We start from the raw sequence: 19,751 nt of genomic DNA on the forward strand, positions 1-19,751 counted from the left end.
AGGCAGAACTAGAACAGTGTGCTCGGGTTTGGTTATTTGCATAGATTTGGTTTCCTGCTCCACACTGACCTCCAGGTCACTGACCTCCTCTATGGCCTGGGTGCCTTGTGTTCACATTTGGGATGGTAGGGGTGAGGGAGAGAGAGTGAGGACAGGCTTAGCAGTGTCCAGCTCCTGCTCCCTGTGGTCTGGGTAGAAGTACCCCGCGTGTGGGGAGCAGCTTGCTGGGATATGGTGGCTCCCACCAGAGCAGCAGGTATTGGTTTGGCATGGAGTTTGCTCTCCATCCCATGAAGAGAGGTTTCAGATGGGGGGAGGGGGGTGAGAGGGGGGCTCTGAGCTTGCAGAGTGACAGCCACACTTAAGAAAAGGCCCCTGGGAGAGCCAGGCTGTCTTTCAGGACCGTCAGATCCCGTCTGAGCCCTGCACTTTCTCTGTCCCTAGCGGGGAGGGCTGAGAGGCCCAGAAGCATTGCTGGGGAGGGAACATCAGGGCTTCTAACCTGGGAAGGTGATTTTCAAAAGGTGAGGTGCAGAAATGGCTAGAGAGTCCCCACCGCCTCGGTCAAGGACAGGATAGAAAAGAGTGAAGAGAAAAGATCCAGAATGATCTGTTTTGGTAACAACCAAACACTGAGACAGCAGGCATCAGACTCCCCTTAGGTACAAAACACCCCCACATCCTTGCTTAAGGAGCTTTGTGAGGGACACGCCCGCCCAGCCAGGGACCATGGGCTGTGGAACCCAGGAATGCCAGGGGGAGCCACAGACACCTCAGAGGTCCGTTGACCCACTCTGCAGTTGGGAAACAGACTGGGTGAGGACAAGGGGCTTGCTCAAGGTCACACTACCAGAGAATGGCAGACCAGGGACTAGAACTCAGTCCCCTTCATCTGAGTCACACGCTGTCTCTACTTTACCACACTGCCTTCCAGGCATCGAGTAGGCCAACGGGCGGGCTGTCATGCGCAGATGTAAGGCATCAAGGAAGGTCAAGGGGAGGTCTCTTTTCCCAACAGGCGCTCTGATACATTTAACACATCACAGTGGCTGGAGGGAGCAGGGCAGAGACAGACTCTGGGTGCCATTGGTTACATGGAGATCCTGTATGACTTCAGCATCAGGACCGTGATGGGTCAGATCTTTGGTCTCTGCAGGAAAAGGGAACAGCTCACCCAGAAGGCAGAGCAGCCAAGAGCGGTGCCCAGGAGCGGCAGAAGTGGGAATGGTAGCAGGGAAAGGAAAGGAAGGGCCCTGTCCAGCCCAGCTGCCCCTGCAGAAGACGGAGAGGCAAAGTCTATGGCTGAATTGTGGGCAGTGGCTGCTCTGTCACAGCATCAGGCTTTTCTCCCAGCTCCACAATGTGGAGGCTGAGGTGGTCCCTCCACACCTCACTCAGCAGGGCGGACAGGGCTGGGGGGTCCTCCATGGTCAGGTGGGGAAACACGAGCATCTCATTCCTGAGGGGAAAGCCGCACTTCTCCATGGCAGGTCTGGTGGTGCCAGGGGTTACCACAAAGAGGCGGCAGAGCCGTGGCCCACCAGCAGCCTGGCAGGCTGGCTGCCTGGTGAAGTTGTTCAGGGCTTGGCACAGGATCCTGTCCTCCGTTCCAGCCATGTCTACCACTTCCACGGGTGACCCCAGGCCTGGGAGGCGCAGGAGGTGCCGGGGGGGCATGTAGGTGTGGGCGAAGAGCAGTGTGTAGTGGGTATTTACGCCTGGAAGCACAGGTGCATGGACTACCTGTTCCAGGTGCCCCAGGCCAGGTATTAGGCCTCCCTGGTGCAGGCAGCCAAAGAAGAGGGCCCCGAGGGCATTGAAGAAGACCAGGGTGCCCTTCCAGGGCACAGGCTGGGCCCGACGACTACAAAGCAGGACTAGGGGTACCAGGAGGGGGATTAGGAACCGAGCCTCCTGGTGGCTAAAGGCAGACAGGAGGGCCAGTGGTGTGAAGTAGAGAAGAAGAAGATAAGACCTGTGGCTGGTCAGCAGGCTCCGGGCACCCAGTGCCCTCAGGAAGCCCATCTGTGCAAAGGCCCAGGGGCTAGCTTGCAGCTGCTGCCACGTAGTCTGCAGGGCCTGGATGTGCAGGGGCCCGAAGAGCAGGAAGCCGTTGACCACCAGGTGGGTGAGCCGCACATGCGTGCCATGCCTCGCCAGGTTCTGGGGGTCCAGGTTGTAGTGCAGGAAGTTGGCAGGCGTCAGGACCAGTGTACTGGCCCTCAGTGGGCTGGAGAAGTACCAGCTGTCTATGGCCACAAACCCCGCTGCAGTGAGGGCCGCCCCTGGGAGTAGCACTAGGGCCTCGTGGGCCAGTGACTTGAAGCCAGGGTTCCGGGCTCCACCCACGCCCCAGAGGAAGAGTGGGACCAGAGCAAAAGCCAGAAAGGTGGGCCGGTTGAAGAAGCCAGCAGCCACAACACCCCCAAGAAGCCAGCTGTGCCACCAGGGGCCTGAAGGAGGCCGCTTGGGTGTGGGGTTCCCAGCTACACGGGGGGATACCAGCACCAGCAGCCACGCGAAGAGCAGTCCCTCAATGGCGTTGGAGAAGGTCCTTGTGTAGAAGACCAGGGTGACGTAGGAGCCAGCCAGGAGGACCAGGGCGGTCCAGCGCTCTGCTCCCCACAGTGGGGCCAGGTGGTACACGGCACGGTCCAGGGCAAAGGAAAGGGCGGTGAGGAGGAGCCGGGGCCCTACCAGCAGCTTGTAGCCACTCAGTGGGCCAGGCCACAGCCCCAGCTGTTCCCAGAGCCTGAGCAGCCAGAAGGCAGAGCCGGAGGTCAACAGCGGGAAGACCACTGTGCGGCAGGAGCTGCTGGGCCCAAACTCCCAAGGCCTTGAGGCCTCCATGCCCAAGATGTCTTCTGCAGAGAGAGAGGCAGGGGTGAGCCAGTACCAAGCTCAGGGCATGTGAGAGGTGGGATTCTAGGAAGGCCTCCAAGATTTTCCACCTCCCAATGTACCAAAACAAAACAAAAAAATAAGTCCATTGTTGTCGAGTTGATTCTGACTCATGGCAACCCCATGTGTTGCGTGCTAGAACTGCTCCATAGGGTTTTCTAGGCTTCACAGAATAAGGAACCCTGGTGGCACAATGGTTAAGCATTCGGCTGCTAACTGAAAGGTTGGAGGCTCCATGGGAGGAAGACCTGGCGATCTGCTCCTGTAAAGATTACAGCCTAGGAAACCCTATGGAGCAGTTCTACTCTGCCACATGGGGTCACTATGAGTTGAAATTGACTTGACGGCACCCAACAACAACAATCTGGGTGCCACTGGGTGGGTTCAAAGTGCCAACCTTTAGGTAAGTAACTAGTGCAAACCATTTGTACCACCCAGGCACCTTCCCCTAGTGTACACACCCTGCATGATCCCTGGGACTGTGAACACTGTGGCTTTTTCTCCCACAATTAGGTTATGTCATATGGCACCTTAAAATAGGGAGATCACCCGGTGAGCCTGGCCTAAGCACAAGGAGGATTCAGTGTGTCCTTGCTGGCTTGAAGATGGAGGGGGCCATGGGCAAGAACCTGGGCAACCTCTAGGAGCTGAGGCAGCCGCAGGCAAGGAAAGGGGACCTGAGTTCCACAGCCACAAGGAACTAAATTCTGCTAACCAGAACGAGCTTGGAAACAGATTTCACCGAAGCGTCCAGACAAGAACACAGCCCAGCCCATAGCTTCGTTTCAGCCTTGTGATATCCTGAGCAGAAAGAGAGCCCAGCCATGTGGTGCTAGACTTCTGCCTCCAGGACTGTGCAGGACAAGGGGGCGGGTCTTTAAGCTGCTAAATGTGCGGTGGTGATTCATTACACTGCGCAGAAATGAGAGGCCCCACCTTGTGAAATGGGGCAGGAGGAACCAGGCCTGGGAGATGAGGTGACAGTGTGCCCCGGACAGGGTGTATGGGGCGGGACAGAGGGAGGCGCCATCCTTCTCAGAGTTCTAAGGTCTCAAAATTCAGACTCAAAAACCCATCCTGGTGATAATGATTGCAATCAAGAGCAGGGGGCATGAGAATAGGGGAAGGGAACGAGCAACAAGGGTTATGATCAAAGGGGATTTTCGTTTTTTCTATGATAGTTTAATTTTTTTATAAGAATGTATTCAAGCAGTACTTTTGGAGTTAAAAAAAAATTTGCTGTCCAGGGCTGGTCTGCAACCCTGGGCCCCAATATCCCAGAGCTCAAAGGGGTGGAGATGGGGGAGGCTTTAGGGAAACAAACTCTGAGTTTCTGCAACTCAGCTCCATGCGCCACTGTCTGCAACATCTCACCCTTGATAACGTTCCTGGTTGTTTAGAGCTAATTCTGCAACCAGGGACTCAAGCTCTTTGCTTCTCCTTCTCAGTCCTCCAGCATTTGGCCATTTTATCTATGTCAGAGGGCGAAAGGGAAACAAAAAATCTAGGAACAGCTCGATCTGGCTGCTTTCTACTGGCTCAAGTTTAAAAAAAAAAAAATTACATATATATATATATATATATAAAACCAAACCCATTGCCCTCAAGTCAGTTCCAACTCATATGGACCCTATAGGACGAAGTAGAACTGCCCCATAGAGTTTCCAGGGAGAGCCTGGTAGATTCAAACTGCCCACCTTTTGGTTAGCAGCCATAACACTTAACCACTATGCCACCAGGCTTTCCATATATATATATGTATATAATTTATATATATGAAAAAGAAGACTGGACTTTTGAGCTTAAAAATCAAATCCATCTGTTGAGCCCTGTGGCAAAGATATCTGGGTATCTCCCTGTGGTGAAATGAGTTCCTTTATTGTGGCCTTTTGCCTTGGTTCTTTGGAAAAACAGCTTGAGAGATCTTTCCCCTAAACTCTGAGGAGTTACCTTTGCCTTAGTTTTCTACCCTAGAGGATTTCTTACTTTTGTCCAGGTTGATTGGCATTTCTTGGGTAAGCTATAAACAACTTGGTTTGATACTTTTTGTCTGTCCCTGGGCTGCGGCCTGCCCTGTTATTGGTGTGCACCTTGCAGGGATTGGTCAATATACTATGCAAATGAAGTGTCTGTAGCTGACTATGCAAATAAAGTGTCTGTGGGGAGAGAGGATTTGTCAGTTTGTGCTCCCCCCACCCCTGGGAGGAACCATACCTTGAAACTGACAAGCAGTTGTGTATATATGCAGCCAACTGCACAGAGGTTTTTGAAGACAGAAGCAGCAGGAAGGAAGAAGAGAAAAAGAGAGAGAGAGGAGGCAAGGAACCTCCTAAAAGAAGTGTAACAAGGGCAAGGGCAATAACACTCAAACCAGTGAGTGGCAGAGCCAGAGGCAACAGGCCTGGAAGGGGCTCTGTGAGATAGTCAGTGGTGACAGATGTCCGGGCCTAGAGGAGGCCTGTCCTGAGGGGGCCCAGAGGAACCTGTTCTGAGGGGGCCCAGAGGAGGCCTGTCCTGAGGGGACTGAGAGGAGGCCTGTCCTGAGGGGGCCCAGAGGAGGCCTGTCCTAAGGAGGCCTGTCCTGAGGGAGCCCAGAGGAGGCCTGTCCTGAGGGGGCCCAGAGGAGGCCTGTCCTAAGGAGGCCTGTCCTAAGGAGGCCTGTCCTGAGGGGGCCCAGAGGAGGCCTGTCCTGAGGGGGCCCAGAGGAGGCCTGTCCTGAGGGGGCCCAGAGGAGCCTGTTTTGAGAGGGCCCAGAGGAGGCCTGTCCTGAGAGGGCCCAGAGGAGGCCTGTCCTGAGGGGGCCCAGAGGAGGCCTGTCCTGAGGGGGCCCAGAGGAGGCCTGTCCTGAGGGGGCCCAGAGGAGGCCTGTCCTGAGGGGGCCCAGAGGAGGCCTGTCCTGAGGGGGCCCAGAGGAGGCCTGTCCTGAGGGGGCCCAGAGGAGGCCTGTCCTGAGGGGGCCCAGAGGAGCCTGTCCTGAGAGGGCCCAGAGGAGGCCTGTCCTGAGGGGGCCCAGAGGAGGCCTGTCCTGAGGGGGCCCAGAGGAGCCTGTCCTGAGAGGGCCCAGAGGAGGCCTGTCCTGAGGGGGCCCAGAGGAGGCCTGTCCTGAGGGGGCCCAGAGGAGGCCTGTCCTGAGGGGGCCCAGAGGAGCCTGTCCTGAGGGGGCCCAGAGGAGGCCTGTCCTGAGGGGACTGAGAGGAGGCCTGTCCTGAGGGGACTGAGAGGAGGCCTGTCCTCAGGAGGCTGAGAAGAGCCCCCCGCATGGCTAAGAGGAGCTAAGAGAGCTGTCCTGCACAGAAGAAGGGAAACTTTGCCTACCTGCTTCCTGATCCTGGTCCTGAGTTGTAGCCTGTTCCTTAATAAACCACTTATCTGGAAGTATGGTCTGTGAGTTCTGTGTGGCCATTGCAATGAATTATTGAACCCAGAAGAGAAGTAGAGAGTGCACTTTCACACACCCCAATATCCATTCTCCCCTCTTCCTTAGTCATAGAATCCCTCTCTTTAATTGGGCTGTTGGTTAGGTATAAAGACTACATTTCTCAACTTCCTTTGCATCTAGGTGTGGTCATGTGATGTGTTATTGCCAATGGGATGTGTCATGGATTGAATTGTGTCCCCCAAAAATACGTGTATCAATTTGGCTAGGCCATGATTCCCAGTATTGTGTGATTGTCCACCATTTTGTCATCTGATGTGATCTTCCTGTGTGTTGTAAATCTTCTTGCTATGATGTTGATGAGGTAGGATTAGAGGCAATTATATTAATGAGGCAGAACTCCATCTACAAGATTAAAGTGTGTCTTGAGCCGGTTTCTTCTGAGATATAAAAGAGAAGTGAGCAGAGAGACATGGGAACCTCAACCACCAAGAAACAAGAGCCAGGAGAATAGCATGTCCTTTGGACCTGGGGTCCCTGTGCTGAGAAGCATCTAGGCCAGAAGAAGATTGATGATAAGGACCTTCCTCCAGAGCCAACAGAGAGAGAAAGCCTTCTCCTGGAGCTGATGGCCTGAATTTGGACTTGTAACCTCCTAGACTGTGAGAGAATAAATTTCTTTTGTTACAGCCATCCACTTGTGGTATTGTGTAACTAAGACAGGATGTAAGTGGGAGAAAACCATGTGACTTTCAAAAAATTATCTTAAAGGGAGCAGGCATACCTATTTCCTTTCTGTTGGCTGGAAAGTAGACTTGATGGCTGGAGCTCCAGCAGCCATACTGAACCATGAGGAGGAAGCTACATGCTCACAGCATCTGAAAAGTTTCTAGGCCCCCAAAACTACCCTTATGCTGTGCCCTACACTCCCTTGGCAGTTAAGGTCTAAAAAGTGAGCATCCCGGGTCTGAGCTCCCTCATCCTTCACATCAACCTACAATTTTTGAGACCACAGCCTTGTGTAAGCTCCCTCAACCATTGGGAATGCACAACTCTAAGATCCCTCCGCCGAGAAGTCCAGTGCAGCTTTCTTTCTGAATGACTCATACTGTTGGCCCAAGCAGGCAGCAACTATTAATACAAACGCTGTGCAGATGCCAAACCCACACAACCATTGCAACTGTCAGGGGCCAGGGCTCACGAGGTCAGTGCCATCACTCAGGGAGGTGTGAAGTCCCCACTCCCAAGTCTTATCCTAGAGAAGCTCCGGCTTTGCTTGTGCATTTACTGCCCATGTGCACAGACATGCTTCTTCCTCCCCACGCAATACCCAGAGAGCAACCCATCTTGATTGCCCCTGGAGAGCTTTACCTGCCATAACCTCAGGTGACTGGAAGAACTCATCAGGGTGCACATAGCCTGTCTGCGGAAGGAGACACCATACCACGCGGAGCAGGCTCAGGCTGCCCCAGAGTGCCCTGGCTGCCATCTTCAGATCAAATTGCTGCTTAAACACTGGGCTGAGAGCCTGGAATGACTTCTCAGCCGCCGTAGACGCTATTCTGGAGCCACACATCTGCACCTGCAGAGGATAACATTTGTCAGTTGTTATAACATGAATGATAATATGTTCAGCTGTTGAAACAAACTCAAGATGGGTGTACATACAGTAATAATGATTAAAATAATAGCTGCTATTTACCCAGTGCCAGCTATGTGCCAGGCAATTGACACCCATATCTCATTTAATCCTTGCCACAATTTACAGATGGAGAAAATGATGTCTCTGTTGAGTAACCTGTCTGCATCTCAGAGCTATGAGTGATGGAACCGGGGTTGGAACCCAGCTCTGCCCAACCCCAGACCCACAATCCTTCCTCCATGACATGCTGTCCTTTTCACAGCCCTTCCCTGTCCCCATTCCTTGACTTCTGTTCCTAGACTCGGGGGTTTCTCATGTGATGTTGGTCCAAGGAAAGGGGGGCTTCCTGATGACCTCTGAGAGGAAGGGAGAGAGTCAGGGTCCAGTCCAAAAGGAGTGGAGGGCTGAGCTGCTTTGCCCTCCAGGGCCTGCAGCAGGGCCAGGCAGGGCAACCATGCTTGCTGGCTTTAGGTCTTTGGCACTGATGACTCCACTTGGCTATTTTTGGAAAGCAATTCTGTCCCTTGGCTTCCATGCTGAATGGAAGCAACTTGGCAGTGGCTCAGCCTGGCCTGTGTTCTCCAGCCTCCCCACCCCGCTGCTTCTGGGTTTCTCTGGGAGGCTCTTCTGATAGTTCCCCTTACTGTCTCCGGAGCTCTCTCATCTGCACCCTGTCTGGAGAAGCTAGTGGGACACCCATGGTGAGAGTGGGTTTCAAGGGGAGAAAGGAAATGAAACCACCACCACATGAATTTAGCTTCACTTAAAACATACTGAATGGTCCGTGGGTAGCACAAATGGTGTGCGCTTGACTTCTAACTGAAAAGTCGATGGTTTCAACCCACCCAGAGGCATCTGCTTCCATAAAGATTAAAGCCAAGAAAATTCTGTGGAGCAGTTGTACTCCGTAACACATGGGGTCACCATGAGTTGGAATCGATTTGAAGGCAATGGCTTTGGCTTGGTTTGGACAACATCTTGAACCTTGATATTGGTCTTAACTGGCCTTAATCTCTCTCTCTCTCTCTATTTTCCTTCCTTCTTTTTTAAGAAAGATTTAAAAAAAAAATCTTTAACAAAAAGGGATTTAGGCAATTGTTGGTTAATCTTATTTATTCAAAGCCCATTTGGACTTGGTGCCCTGAAGGAACCTCTGGTTCTGGATGGCTTGCTTTTGAAGTCTACCCTGGGTGCCCTGCTGCCACAGGGGACCTGGCACCGGGCGGCTGGAGGGAGGGTGAGAACTGGTCAGGATGGGCAAGGGCAGCCCCAGCCCAGCTCTGTGCAGACCACCAGCTGGTGCTGGACCCTGCCAGGTGTTAAGGGACTTGTCCTTTTCATTGTCTGCTATTCATAATGGCGATACCCACATCTTGATGTGAGAGTGGCCAAAAGGGGATGAAATTTATAAACCAAACCAAACCCACTGCCATCAAGTCAATTCCAACTCCTAGCAACACTATAGGACAGAGTAGAACTGCCCCATCGGGTTTCCAAGGCTGAAACTCTTCGAAAGTTGAAAGCAGATCCCCAGGCCTTTCTTTTCTGGTGCTACTGGGTAGGTTCGAACCACCAGCCTTTCAATTAGCAGCCAAGCTCTTAACCACTGTGCCACCAGAGCTCCTTATAAAATGTATATATCAAGAAATATACCTCTTATGAATTGTGTTGCCCCAAAATATATATTGTAAATCTTAGCCTCTATGCCCATGGTTATAATCCCATTTGGGAATGGATTGTCTTTGTTATGTTAATGAGGCAAGATTAGTGAACGGTATATCTTGAGTCAGTCTCTTTAGAGATATATAAGAGATTAAACAACTAAGCAGACGAGAGATGGGGTAAGATAGGTGCCAAGACACATGGAGACTTCCAAGGAACCAGGAAGCAGAAGCTGAAGAGACAAGGACCTTCCTCCAGAGCTGACAGAGACAGAAAGCCTTCCCCTAGAGCCAGGGCCCTGAATTCAGACTTCTAGCCCCCTAAACTGTGAGAAAATAAATTTCCGTTTGTTAAAGCCATCCACTCGTGGCATTTCTGTTATAGCTGCCCTAGATAACTAAGACAATATTCAAAGACTGAATAACCCTGGAGATACATTCTCAGTTCTAATGAAGGAGATGCAAATTGAAATAAATTTTAGGACTGACTACATACCTAATAACTAGCAAACAAACAAACCTGCCAAAACTTGATGCAAGTAGAGCAGTGGAGAAAGACGTACATAAACCATAGCCATACTGGAGACTATTCTCCTCCAGGGTGAAACCTGACGATAATGTAATAAACCTACCTTTCCGTGGCAATCTTGTTCTATTACATCCAAAGGTGGTGAAAGTTGTTAGAAATCTAATTTCTAGGGCCCCACTCCAGAGCTATTGAATCAGACACTCTAGCTTTCTAGTGCATGGGGCTGACACCTTGTGTTTTAACAAGCCCTTCTGGTGATTTTTTTTTTTTTTTAAGATGATTCTGGTGCATGGTAACTCTTGAGAACCACTGTCTTAAGGAAATAATTGGGAAAAAAATAATAAATTGGGTAAAGCTATATGTGAAAAATTGGAAACCATACAAAGCCCCAGAGTCACAGAGAATTTAAGTGAACAGTGGCAAGAAAAGATAAAGTTATGACTGCCGATTTACACAATACATACATGAACAAATGTTAAGGAAAGAAGCAGAAAACAAAAAAAGCTGTATGAGCTTATTAGAAACTTGCTAATAAGTACACATAAGCTGAAGCCCTGGTGGTATAGTGGTTAAGAGCTCAGCTGCTAACCAAAAGCTTGGCAGTTCGAATCTACCAGCCGTTCCTTGGAAACTCTATGAAGCAATTCTACTCTGTCCAATAGGATCAACTCATTGACAACAGGTTTTGTTTTGTTTTTATACATAAGCTACTGCATTGACACCAAATTCATTTCTGAGCTTTGTCAGAATATTCTGGTTACTTTCTTATTTCTCCTTTGAGATGAAGTGTCTAAATATGACATTTGCTAATCAAGTAAGATTAGGGTGCCCTAATCAAGTCTGGGTCTCGTAGCCCTTTCTGTTCACCAGCTCCTACCCCCCAGGCAAGCAAGTCTACCTCTTCCTTGCAGTCTGAAAATGTGCCAACACCAAGGGATCCCACCCACTTCCCACAAAAATTAACTCCGTCTCCACTCTCCCTCCAACTTTCACACAGCCCTCAGAACCTACCTTTCAGAAGGTGCTGATGATAGCTGAAGCTGCCAGGAGCTGCTCACCTGCCCCTCCTGTCCTTTGCCCTCAAAGTGCTGGGTGTGGCTCAAGCCAGTCAAACCCAGTTTACTAGCCTACATGCCCAAGAAAAAATGCAGTTTGTCTTATGTGCCTGTGTGCCATGATAACCTATGTAGTCCATAATATCTGCATGTAGTTCTTTGTGAGAGATGGTCTAAAAGGTTCTGCCTCCTTTTGTTCAGGGAGCTTGATTTGAGGTATACACCTCCTTGCTCCTTTCCTGCACACTTGGGATAAATGCTATTTCTCCCTCCTCACCTTGGGGTGTGTGTGTGTTTTATATATACATATATATATATATGTATATGTATATGTATATATAATTTTATTATATATATATAATTTTTATTGTGCTTTAAGTGAAAGTTTACAAATCAAGTCAGTCTCTCACGCAAAAACCCATATACACCTTGCTATACACTCTCAGTGTGTTTTTATTGACAAGAAGCCTCACCAAGCACGACCTGCTTTGGGTAACACTGGGAATTTATCTCATTCCCTTGAGGAGGATTCTTCTTTCCTTGACTCAAAAATCAGCAAGAATCTGAGCCCGTGGTATGATAGATGTGGGTGTCAGCCACATCTCTGAAGAACAGAAAAACAAGTCTGGCAACCTGCTTGCCACTCCTCCGGAAATAACACGGTGATTAGGTCTTGACTTTAGTATTTTAAATACAGGCAGTCCCCGGGTTATGAACAGCCTGGAGATGCCCATAAAGCCCATAATATTAAAAATTTGAGGTATAATGACCATCTGCAAAAAAAAGAAACATGACCCATACCTCACGCCATACACAAAAACTAATTCGAAATGGATCAAAGACCTTAATATAAAACCAAAAACTCTAAAGATCGTAGGAGAAAAAATAGGGTCAGTGCTAGAGGCCCTAACATGGCATTAACAGGGTACAAACCATAACTAACGACACACAAACAACAGAAGATAAGCTAGATAACTGGGATCTTCTAAAAATTAAACACTTATGCTCATCAAAAGACTTTGCCAAAAGAGTAAAAAGAGGACCTACAGACTGGGAAAAAAATTTTGGCTATGACAAATTCAACAAATATCTAATCTCTAAAATCTACAGGAAAATCCAACACCTCTACAACAAAAACACAAATAATCCAATCAAAAAATGGGCAAAGGGTATAAACAAACACTTCACCAAAGAAGACATTCAAGTGGTTAACAAACACATGACAGAATGCTTGCAATCACTAGCCATTAGAGAAATGCAAATCAAACCCACGATGAGATACCATCTTGCCCCCCGGCATTACTGGCACCAATCAAAAAATAGAAAATTACAAATGTTGGAGAGGCTGCGGGGAGATTGGAACTACTATGCACTGCTGGTGGGAATGCAAAATAGTACAACCATTTTGGAAATGACATGGTGCTTTGTTAAAAAGTTAGAAATACCACATGATCCAGCAATCCCACTCCTAGGAATATATCCCAGAGGAATAAGAGCTGTTACAGGAACAGACATATGCATACTCATGTTCATTGCAGCATTGTTCACAATAGCAAAAAGATGGAAACACCTAGGTGCCCATCAACAGATAAGTGGATAAACAAACTATGGGTACATACACAATGGAACACAACCCAACAATAAAGAACAGTGATGAATCTGTGAAGTGTCTTCCAACATGGATGAATCTGGAGGGCATTATGCTGAGTAAAATAAGTCAATCACAAAAAGACAAATATTGTATGAGACTGCTACTATAAAAACTCATGAAAAGATTTACACACAAAAAGAAACAATCTTTGATGGTTATGAGGAGCAGAGTGGTGAGAGGGGAAAAACACTGACTAGGCAATAGATAAGTGATAACTTTGGTGAAGGGTAAGACAGTACACAGTACTGGGGAAGCCAGCACAACTGGTATAAGGCAAGATCATGGAAGCAACACAGACACATCCAAACTCCCTGGGGGACCAAATTACTGGGCTGAGGGCTGTGGGAACCACGGTCTCAGGGAACATCTAGCTCAACTGGCCCAGCTCAACTGGCATAGCATGGTTTATAAAGAAAATGTTTTACATTCTACTTTGAGGAGTAGCATCTGGGGTCTTAAAAGCTTGTGGATAGCCATCTGAGATACTCCACTGGTGTCACCCCATCTGAAGCAAGGAAGAATGAAGAAAACCAAAGACACAAGGGAAAGATTAGTTCAAAGGACTAATGGACCACAACTACCACAGCCTGCACCAGACTGAGTCCAGCACAACTAGATGGTGCCCAGCTACCAACACTGACTGCTCTGACAGGGATCACAATAGAGGGTTCTGGACAGGGCTGGAGAAAAATGTAGAACAAAATTCGAAGTCACCAAAAAAAAAAGTCCAGACTTACTTGTCTGATAGAGACAGGAGAAACCCCGAGAGTATGGCCCCCAGACACCCTTTCAGAAAGTCACTCCTGAGGCTCACCCTTCAGCCAAAGATTAGAAAGGCCCATAAAACAAAACAAGACTACATGGGCACACCAGCCCAGGGGCAGGGACAAGAAAGCAGGAGGGGACAGGAAAGCTGGTAATGGGGAATCCAAGGTCAAGAAGGAGAGAGTGTTGACATGTCTTGGGGTTGGCAACCAATGTCACATAACAATATGTGTATTCATTGTTTAATGTGAAGCTAGTTTGCCATGTAAACCTTCATCTAAAGTACAATAAAAAATGACAGACCAAAAGTTAATATTTTAATTATAAAAAGAACTCAAACTAAGAAAGAAAAACACTAAGGCTGATAAATGGGCAAAGATGTACATATATAATTAACAAATGATAAGCATCGAAACCTGTCCAGCCCAACTAAAAATTAGGAAAATGCAAATATTTTAAATATTTGGTGAAATTAGTGAAGGAAAGAAACATAATGCTGGCAAGAATCTGGTATTCTAGTACTAGCATATAGTGCTGATGGCAGAGTAAATTGATACAAATTTTTGAAAAATAATTTGTCAATATATATATTTTAAAAGCATTAAAATATGTATACCTTTAAGAAAAATTTGAGGTATAGACAATGGTTCTTAATAACAAAGGGGCCCTACTTTGCAATGTGCAGCAAAACATTATTATTACTATATTATTGTGTTAAAGATGCTTTAGTGTATCTGCAAGTGTTTAGTGTTTTTTATGCGAGAAAGTTACACTATATACTATATACCAAGACAAACATTTGACTCACTGATATTAGATACAAAGCATACCTAACCGTTCCCACTTACGTACAAATTCGGCTTAAAGGCAGACTTAGGAACAGAACTCTTTTGTAATCCAGGGTGTGCCTGTTGCTATTGCTCTCAAGCGTGGTGTCACGGTGTCATACCAGAGGAAACAAGCAACAAGGGGAAGCAACAGAGCAGGAACCTGGCAGAAGTTGACAAGCAGCCCGTAGATACTCACTGACCTTCATAGAGTTTGAGAGCGAAGTTTTGTAGCTTCTGCTTGAACTCTTCGACTGAATCGTACAGACTGTTTTTCCAGACCCAGTGAACGTCCTGACTTTTACAGGAGAGTTTTCAGAAGATGAGGTTGGGATGCAAAAGGTTTCGTCAGAGTATTTCTCTTCATCAACAGGTGATACGACGCTGGGGACAGAGTGGGGGCAGCACCGTACCCATTGCAGAGGCACAGACTTTGGGGTCCAACAGATCTGTTTCAAATCTGGTCCCCACCATCATCAGCTGTATTACCTTGTTCAAGTTGCTTATATCCCTAAGCCTCAGGTTCCTCACCAGTTTTAAAGCAAAAAAAAAACCCATTGCCGTTGAGTTGATTCCAACTCGTGGCAACCCCATGTTACAGAGTAGAACTGAGCTCCATAGGATTTTCTTGGCTGTAATCTTTATGAAAGCAGATTGCCAGACCTTTCTTTCCTGGTGCTGCTGGGTGGGTGGGTTCCAACCGCCAACCGTTCAGTTAGTAGTCAGGCACGAACTGTTATTTGATAATCTCAACCTCATAAGGTTGAGAGAGATTTCAAGAGCGGATACCGGAAGGCACTGGTACAGAACTTGCAAATATAAGAGATTAATGCAAGGTTGCTAATACTACTTCCAGTTTAGGTGCCTTACGAAGCACAAGTAAAAATCCAGGCCGCTCCAGATACTCTAGGAGACGCTGAGAGTCAGCACTTCCGCTGGCCATGAAAATAAACAGGGTTGAATCCAAATGTCCAGAAGTATTTATGCACGTGTTTGAAGCTCTTCTCTAGCTACTGAACTTGTACTACATGATCAAAATAAAAGAATGAAATACCAAATGCATTACACTGATTGGGAATTGGAAGCAGAGACACCAGCCTGCCCTCCGCTGCGTGAACAGTTGCAGAATGCCCCTGGGTCGTGAGCCTACATTGCAGCCACAGAGGTTCAACAAGACGACATCTGTTCACTGCCCACCATCTAGTCCCCCTTTCCCAGGTAACAGTACTCAGAATTTCCAAAGAGAACTGTGCCCCTCAGCCCTTACCACCAATTTTTAGCCTGCAGGTCGGGAACTGATCCTATCTCCAAATCCAGGTATAAGCCCAGAACGGCTTAAGCCAAATAGCGTTTCCCATCCCACTGGCCATACTAGTTGGTTCAGAGATGGGCACATGAGTCAAAGTGGTTCAATCAGAGAAACTAGAAAACGTGCTGATAAAAAAAGTCACAGTCTTTCTCTTCTCTGCCACACACTTTTTTTTTTTCTGGTCATCTTTTTCTTATTGATTTTTTTCACTTACTTGCATTGTGTTCAGAGATGAGGGTATATACGATACCAATCCTTTGAAATTAATGGAGATTTGATTTTAGCCCAGTATGTCCATGGTCCCTTTTTATAGACATGGATGCTGGAAAACGCTGTCTCTAACAGCTGCTGGATGTAGAGCTCTATATTCATTCATCCATTAGGTCAAGCTTGCTAATCACGTTGTTCAAATCTTTTACATCCTTGTGGATTTTGGGCTGCTTACTCTGTCAGAGATGTGTGTGGAAGTAGCGCTTGAGATGGTGGGCTTGCCAATTTTTCCTCCTAATTCTGTCAATTTTAGCTCATTTTTCAAGCTCTGCTGTTACATTTATAAAAGTTTAGATGTATTATATCTTCCTGGAAATTTGAATGTTTTATCATTATATAAAGAGCTTTGGTGGCACAATGGTGAAGTGCTCAACTGTTAACCTAAGGGCTGGAGGTCTGAACTCACCCACTGGCTCCACGGGAGAAAGACCTGGCTATCTGCTTCTTAAGGGTTACATCCCAGAAAACCCCACGGGGCAGCTCTACCCTGTCACATGGAGTTGCTATGAGTTGAAAATTGACTCAACGGCACCCAACAAAAACAACAATCATTATATAGGCTTTCCCTTCTGTCCTGCTAGTCCTAAAAGATTACAAATATGTGCTCAGATTCACCCAGTTTTGCGTATGTTCTTGAGTTCAAACCTGTCTTGCCTTTCATGCTTGAGTACACCTTACTTTCCGTACAGCTCATGTACAGAATCAAGTTGTTATTTTATCCACATTGTAGTTATTTTCAGCAATTTCTCTATGTAGTCCAACAACAACCCTCCACTTGTGTTATTTTTAACAACCTTCAATGCTTTTTTTTTTTCTATTTTTAAAATACAAGTTTGTTGTAGAAAATGTAGAAAGGACAAAAGAAAGGTGAAAATAGCAACTGCCCTCAATTCCTATCACTCAGAAAAATGCTGCTAACATTTCGATGTATGCTTTTCTTGAAAAAAAAAATAAAGGCTTATATTTTTATTTATACATACGTATTTTTTTTATTTATACATGTTGGCATAAGAAATAGCCATGTTGGGAGAGAGAAGACAGGGGTTGAGAAAAATTGTTAGCTTAAGAGAGTTATTTTTCAGGAATTTGTGTTCTTAAGGGTCAACCTTGATCAGTGGATCTTTGTGGTCATGATTTGGGGGGGAACAGGAAGCCGGGGGAACTCTGTCAGTATTTTTTCAGGATGTGGCCCAAGACTATGATGGGGAACTTGGATGCTTCCTCAGTTCCTGAAAACATCTGTTGATGGTGAGTGGGGATGGAGAGAGGCTAGGTCTTGGCCTCTGCAGTTGGGTTCTGGAAGAAGTGATGGCAGGCTGCTCCTCAGCACATGGGAGTCAGGAAATTTGGGAATCATGACGTGTACATGAGACCTATGGAAGAAGACATCTCGTGGCCATGTGCTTGCAAGAATATGGGTCTGCTGTCCTCCATCCCACACTCTCCAACTCCTACCCTGCTCTCTAGTTACTACACACCCTGCCCAAGCCTAGGCCATTGGCTGGGGCTGCTGCATCTCAGTGACACAGCCTTGCAACAGTAGAATACACTTGGGAGTTGAGTTTTGTCTCTCTGAGGGCTATCTGACAATTCATTAAATATTTTCAATATATCTAATATACTTTCAAAACAGGCAAGATACCATATAATGCTTGCTTTATAATAGGCTCTTGTCACTGAGCAAAATGTCATGAGCATCTTTCCCTACATCTCAAGCATCTGCTTCCGCTGCCTGCAAATTCTGCATTCATCACCCATCCATTCGCCCTCTCTGTTCTCTTCTGTTGGCACCTTCCCTTCCACTTTTAAACAGGTTCTATTCCCAAGTTCTATTCCCTACTACTCTTAAAAAAAAAAAAATCAAACAACCAAAGCTCTTCCTTGAAACCCAATGTACCCTCCACTACCTTTCCTCTTCTCTTTCTAGCAAATGCCTCAGACCATCTACATTCACCAAGTTCTTGCTTACTGCTCCCCCAATACAATCCAGCTTTTCTCACCACCACTGACGCCACTCTCCCAAGATCCACCTGGGCTTTCTAATTGCCAAACCCAGTGGCCACTTCAGGTTGCATGCCATTTGACGATGGGGATCCCATCCATCTGCTTGAAAGCTTTGCCGTCCTTCCGGTATTTGTTAGGAGGCTGTGTTCAATATGCTCCAATGCACTCAGTTTCAATGCCTATCTCCAGTCTTCCTGTGAAGACTGGGGAACAAAAAGCTACATTGCCCAGATTGACGATTTAGAGAGCAGACGTGAGCCAGGTTATATTTCTGCAGCTTGCATTGTTTTCTGCTGGCGAGCAAGATCACAGAGACAGGGAGTTTTTCTGCAGCGCTTTGTGAGTATCAAGGCACAGCTGTAGCTGGGGTAGCTCCCTGATTCCCAGCTACAGGCCTGTGTTACACAGCTGAGTTCCAGTGGTGGTCTTTGCGCTTTCCTATTGCTGCTCCTCTCGTGAATTAGTTCTGGGTCTTTAGTTACTTCTGGGTAAGTGACTTCTGGTTTCCTGGGGGCGCAAACTAGAGCCCATTCTTCCAATGCATCTGATGATTGCTTAGTACCTAATCCCTTGTATCAGATTCTTTTTCTGCTGGTTTCTATTCCCTGTACTGAACCCTGACCACTTCAAATTCTCATAATAAGCGGCCTTCAAGGATGGGAATATTCAGGTGCTAATAGAAAATGACTACCAGTCTATATTCCATGCCCTGAAAAAAAAATATCTTCGAGAATGAGGGTAGAACAAAAATATTTTCTGGCAAAGTGAAACAGAAAGATGTTGACAATCAGACCCTCAGGCAATTAAAGGGTATTCATTAGGTAGAAGGAAAAATGATTGCAAAGAGAAGACCTCACGTGGAAGTAGGAATGAAGAGCACAGAAGGTGGCTATTAGATGGAAACACCTGGGAGGTAGAAATCAACTGAAGGCCACCTTCCTGCTGCATTGGCTGTCTTGTCCTGGTGTGTTGTAGATTGAATTGTGTCCCCCCTCCCCCCCCAAAAAAATATGTGTTGTGAATCCTAACCCCTATTGGGAATAAAGGCCGGGTGGTGCAACAGTTAAGCATTCAGCTGCTAACCGAAAGGTTGATGGTTGGAACCTACCTGGCAGCTCCGTGGGGGAAGGACCTGGTGGTCTGCTTCCAGAAGCATGACAGCCTAGGGAATGCTATGGGGCAATTCTTTCTGTCACATGGGGTCACTATGAGTCAGAATTAATGCTAGGGTACACAACAACAACAATTAGGAACAGGAATTTCTTTGTTAGGTTAAGGAGCTATATCAGTGTAGGGTGTGTCTTAAGCCAATAACTTTAGAGATATAAAAACTGCAGGTTAGGCACAGAAGCAAGCAAGCACCAATGGGGGAAAGACAGATGCCACCTGAAGATCTCCAAAGAATCCTGAGAAGAATTCTAGAGAAGCCGAGACAGGGATTTTCCCCCACAGCAGGCAAACAGAGAGGCTTTTCCTAGAGTCCGTGCCCTGAATTCGGACTTCTGGGCTGTGAGAAAATTAATTTCTGTTCATTAAAACTTGTGGTATTTCTGTTACAGCAGCACTAGTAAACTAAGACACCTGGCAAGTAAGGCCAAGGAGAGGGGTACGTCCGTGTTCATTACCGCGGCTGTGGTGGTTTGGCAGTGGCTTTTGATCCCTAACTAAATAAAGCACTGTTCTTGAACTCAGTAATTCAGGTGCATGCCTCCTGAGTTTTCCACTTTCCTGACAAAGGGACAGATGTGGCTGCTCCAAGAG

The 19,751-nt window shown here is 47.2% G+C and overlaps 1 protein-coding gene across 1 annotated transcript; it reads right to left on the reverse strand.

Moving 5' to 3' along the window:
• Nucleotides 1-1,296: 1,296 nt before the first annotated feature.
• Nucleotides 1,297-12,464, reverse strand: PIGZ (phosphatidylinositol glycan anchor biosynthesis class Z). Its single transcript, XM_064274987.1, has 3 exons — nucleotides 12,447-12,464; nucleotides 7,649-7,859; nucleotides 1,297-2,864 (listed from the first exon to the last, which is right to left on the reverse strand). Exons 1-3 carry the CDS (start codon nucleotides 12,462-12,464, stop codon nucleotides 1,297-1,299), a joined length of 1,797 nt encoding a protein of 598 aa, XP_064131057.1.
• Nucleotides 12,465-19,751: the final 7,287 nt, after the last annotated feature.

Source organism: Loxodonta africana, chromosome 1 (assembly GCF_030014295.1).
Source record: "Loxodonta africana isolate mLoxAfr1 chromosome 1, mLoxAfr1.hap2, whole genome shotgun sequence".
Classification (NCBI taxonomy): domain Eukaryota; kingdom Metazoa; phylum Chordata; class Mammalia; order Proboscidea; family Elephantidae; genus Loxodonta; species Loxodonta africana.